This window comes from Camarhynchus parvulus, chromosome 2 (assembly GCF_901933205.1).
Source record: "Camarhynchus parvulus chromosome 2, STF_HiC, whole genome shotgun sequence".
Taxonomy (NCBI): domain Eukaryota; kingdom Metazoa; phylum Chordata; class Aves; order Passeriformes; family Thraupidae; genus Camarhynchus; species Camarhynchus parvulus.
The window spans coordinates 29,536,777-29,541,464 of record NC_044572.1 but is presented as its reverse complement, the minus strand read 5'-3'; the positions used below and the strand labels follow the sequence as shown (position 1 = coordinate 29,541,464).

General features: G+C 42.8%; 1 protein-coding gene across 1 annotated transcript; it reads left to right on the top strand.

Moving 5' to 3' along the window:
- The first annotated feature begins 402 nt into the window (after positions 1–402).
- SOSTDC1 (sclerostin domain containing 1) lies at positions 403–4,317 on the top strand. The gene is made up of 2 exons (XM_030971506.1): positions 403–789; positions 3,004–4,317. The coding sequence occupies exons 1-2, from the start codon at positions 585–587 to the stop codon at positions 3,417–3,419; spliced, it is 621 nt and encodes a 206-aa protein (XP_030827366.1). The 5' UTR covers positions 403–584; the 3' UTR covers positions 3,420–4,317.
- The last annotated feature ends 371 nt before the right edge of the window (positions 4,318–4,688 follow it).

Below are 4,688 nucleotides of genomic sequence, written 5' to 3'. Positions count from 1 at the left end.
AGGCAGCTTTAAATTATTCACAATATTTTTTAAAAATAATTTTGGTATATTGCAGACAGTATTTGTGTAACTAGCAGCCTTCTGTAAGTTTTATAAATTTTGCATCTGTATAGAACTCATCTCAGTTTGAGAAGAGGGTACATAACTTTGCATAAGTTGGGCAGGAGAGACTCATTCTGACACTGCATTAGTCACATTATGCCACAGTGCCAGGCATGCAGGACCATAGGCAATGGTAGGGCAGAGCCGGCAGTCTCTAGGTCTCAGCCTGAAAGCTGCTGTGTGCTGGTTCCTAAGAGTTTTCTGATACCCTCAAAAGCCCCAAATAGGAATCCTGCAATTAGTGCATCTAACTCCTCCTTTACTGCAGTCTTCTCTCCTATTGGTGAAAGGTCTTCGCAGCTCATGTAGGGACCCCACCCCTTTTGTGGGTTTTCATTCTGAAGCTATCCACAACTTTACACCTGAATGAATGCCAAACCTCTCTGAATATATAAAGGAAACCTGCAAGAGCAATTTCAGTTACACAGAAGAAGCAGAAGGAAAAGATTTCATCCAGCTTTGTCAGACAGCCTGAACCAGCCATGCTTCTCCCTGCCATTCACTTCTACGGCTTTCTCCTGGCTTGCATCTCCACGAGAAGCTACTTGGCTTTCAAGAACGATGCCACAGAGATACTTTATTCTCACGTTGTTAAACCCGCTGCGGCGAGCCCAAGTAGCAACAGCACGTTGAATCAAGCTAGGAACGGAGGCAGGCACTACAGCAGCGCTGGATCCGACCGTAACAGTGAGTATCCCACCGGCGGCACTTCCACCGCAGCCGTGGGCGGCAGCCCCGCCCGGGCAGGCCCCGGGAGCGGCAGCGGAGCCCCGGCCGGAGCCGCGCATCCCGCGGCAGCGCCCCGGCCCCCCCGGCCCGAGCGCGGCGCTCCAGGGAACGGGAGCCGGGCCACGGGAGATGCTGCTGGTGCCGGGCCGGGATCTGCCTCGCCGGGCGGCCTCCGAGCCAGCCGCCCTCCCACCCCCGTGCTGGGAAGTCCTGTAGGACCGGCTCTCTCGGGCAGGTTACTTCCTGAGCGAGGTTCATCCAGGAATGCCGGGTTCTATGGCATCTATCCGGCAGGGAAGCGAGATAAAGAAAAAGGAGAGAGAGGCATTTCCAGAGCGCTCGCTTTTTTGACTCACCTCCCACTGCGGGCAGGGGAGGTGTCTGGGCTACTTTTCAAGTGCAATAAAAAACTCTGAATTTTGTTCCCGCTGTTTAGTTTTACTTCCTGCCGTAGCACTTACCCGCTTAACACCTCCAGCAAAAGTAAACAAATCAGCTCGTAATTTACCTATGATCTCTGCTCTAACTTGCCTTTTTTATATCCAGTCTTTTCCTTCTGAGTTTTATGTATATAAGTCAGATATGTGGCAATGTGGAAACCTGCTGACTTTATCTGTTTCCTACCCTGCACACCTCCTTAAAATGAAAGAAATCCAGATAGAGAAACATACACACACACCAACCCACCCACAGCAACTTGATAAAAATAGAGTCATCCCTGGAAAGTGAAGGCAACAAGTGACACCGATACCTTTCAGCTAAGCCAGGTGTGTCAGCTTTTATGAATGCTAGAGGGTTTTAATGCACAGGAAACATCTCATCATTATGAGATTACTGGGACAGACCAGTAGGTATTCATTGTCACTGAGCTGTCACTGGTGAAAAGCTGAGCTGGTGGAAGACAGAAAAACAGAAGGAAAGACAAACTCAGATCTGTGACCAGATGCTTCCAGGTACATTCCTGAGTGCAGCTGCAGGAAGGCAAGCTTGGATCTTTTCTGCAAAGCAGGCAGTAGAGCAGCCCTGTCAATATTCCCTGGGATCAGCCTGCAGATTTACAGTCCCCTCTTCCTGCCCACCCTGAGACACAGAGGACAGGGTGAAGCAATCTTAACGCAGTGCCTCAGTTTAGAACTTGCTTCCAAAAATCCAAGTAGAAACAGAAGCAGCCTGTAGCTGTGATATGTAGATGTACCTTCAAAGCCTTTTATGATTCATTCTGAAATGTTTCTAGTAATTACTTCTATTTTAAAAGCGTTAGTTAATTGCATTGTGTGTAGAATCTGTGCCGTAATTGTCCTTCGGAAAGAGGGAGAGCACAGACAGTAAAGATTGCTTATTAAAATTAAGCACACTGTGGGCGTTTATTTCAAAGTATAATTACTGAAATAAACAGTTGTGTTTATTGCAGGGCGCAGAGCCGCACACAGAGACGGGTACAAACATGCCTGTGTGAGAAGTTCTGCATGTTGGCTCTGTCAGCTGCTTGAGAGAATTTGCAGGATCCTCTATGTTACATATAATATACAGACTACTACAGTTACAAAGATGGTGTTCTCTTGAGGGCAAAAGGACTCCTCTGAAATTGTTACTGCTAATCATTCAAGCTTCATAGGCAGAACCCCATTCTGTGGTAACTTCAGCTGTTACCACTTCTGCAGTGTCTGCTCAGAGCCGCAGAGTTCATGGGAGAGTTCAGTCCACTGTAACAATGGAACAAGAAGAAACACACTGTTTGAAATTAATTTAAAAGCATTTCAACTGTTTCCAAAGCAGTGTTTTCCCCCTTGCTAATGATCCAACATAATTATTGTAAACATCACAGAGCAGATTCCCTAGACTGAGAACGGGCAGGAAACATTTCTTCCCTTGGGGCATTTTTTCTCTTCTAAAAGGTATGTCCCTGAGAAGAAGTACAGAGAATAAAATTGCCTCTTCTACCACAACTGCTGGAGTGCATGTCATTGGGATTTCTTTATGCTGTGGTATTATCCAGAGATACCATCAGCACTTGAGGCCCTTGTGTTGGGGGACACAGCAGTAAAGAGATGTCCTGTAAAGATTACAGCCTGCTTTAACTTCTGTAAAACATACCTGGTTAATGTGAAAATGACTGGTTAAGGAATTCACTCCATTCTGATCTCAGTGTTTCTTGTTCTGTGCATTCTGCAGATCGCGTTCAAGTTGGCTGTCGAGAGCTGAGATCCACCAAGTACATCTCAGATGGCCAGTGCACCAGCATTAACCCCCTGAAAGAACTGGTGTGTGCTGGAGAATGCCTCCCTTTGCCACTGCTGCCCAACTGGATTGGAGGAGGTTACGGAACCAAGTACTGGAGCAGGCGGAGCTCGCAGGAGTGGAGATGTGTCAATGACAAAACTCGCACTCAGAGGATCCAGCTGCAGTGCCAGGATGGAAGTATAAGAACCTACAAAATAACTGTGGTCACAGCCTGCAAGTGCAAGCGATACACCAGGCAGCACAATGAGTCCAGCCACAACTTCGAGGGAACCTCTCAAGCAAAACCCATCCAGCACCACAAAGAAAGGAAAAGAGCCAGTAAATCCAGCAAGCATAGTACAAGTTAGAAGTCAAACATCTTCTGTTCTCTCATCTCCCTCTCCTTGTGCCAAAATTGAACTCACCTGTAACCATTTGCTTTACCATTCTGACTGCTTAAAGACAAGTCTGCCATTGCTGTGTTCTCAGTTGACACTACATGCTTATTGCTTTGACCAAAATCAAAAGGGGCATTCTCAGCATATGGACTTTTTGGGTGATTTTCCAAATGCTCAAGATGTGGAATAATACAAGCCTTCCAAAACCACACTATAAACTTTTACAATTTCTCCAGCCATGGAAGAAAAGAAAATTTGCCAAGAGTATTCACTGAAGTCAATTTTGTAAAATGATGCTTTGTTGTGTGTTTTCCTGAGAACATTTATCACATCTATTGCCTTTTATATCATGTTTTATGATCTTCTGGCAACAGCTTAAAATACAACACTGTGTATCTGCTTTCAGATTAATTCTAAAAAAAAGTGCTTTGCATGCTCACCTTTCTCTTATCTCAGTATACCAAAAATTAAAATATGCATGGCAGCAATCAAAAAGTAAAGCTGAACAAACTATTTATTTGTTGTTGTAATTATTTAATGAGCTTTTATGTGTATTTCCCTTGAAAATTTCCTTATGTTTATAGCTTTTCATATGTATCAAAGTATTTTCCTATAATTTGGGGCTGGATTAGAACATACATTTTGTAGATAATGTAAAATAGACATTTTAGCATTTAGGTATATATATTTTAATTTTGAACATTCATAGACTTAGGTGTTATTTTGACATAGCAACATACAACCTGTATTTTTCATTCTTCATCTTGTATTATTTTTGTTTAAAAAGTGTGCAATCAAAAGACAGATGACTTCCTTTCAAATTCATCGGTTTCTTTTTTTTTTTTACAAAAATAAACACTGCTAAAAATGGTATTGTCTGGATCTCTGTATGAAAATGCACACATTTCAACCAGTCACAACACTTAAACTTAAAAAAAAAAGGGAGAATATTATTTGGTTTAAAAAGTCTATCCATAAAATTTAACAATGAAACAATCTTTCTCAATGTAAAAATCTTATATGACCATTTAACAGATGGTGCTTATTAATGGTCCAAGTCAGGTTCTTATTTAACAATTCTCAAGCTCTAGATTTCAGAAGAAGTGTCTATTTGAGAAATTTTACTAGCTAGTGAGACACCACCATTTTTTTTCTTTTCATTAGTAATGATCAAGTCAGTATAATGGTATAAATTACATTCATTTTTTCTATAGAACCAATGGAGTCCTGCACTTTTAT

Bases quoted from the DNA above. Each gene is read 5' to 3' on its own strand.
- SOSTDC1 (XM_030971506.1), top strand. From the start codon at position 585: ATGCTTCTCCCTGCCATTCACTTCTACGGCTTTCTCCTGGCTTGCATC. The intron at 790-3,003 runs GTGAGTATCCCA...TGCATTCTGCAG, and splicing joins CGCTGGATCCGACCGTAACA to ATCGCGTTCAAGTTGGCTGT.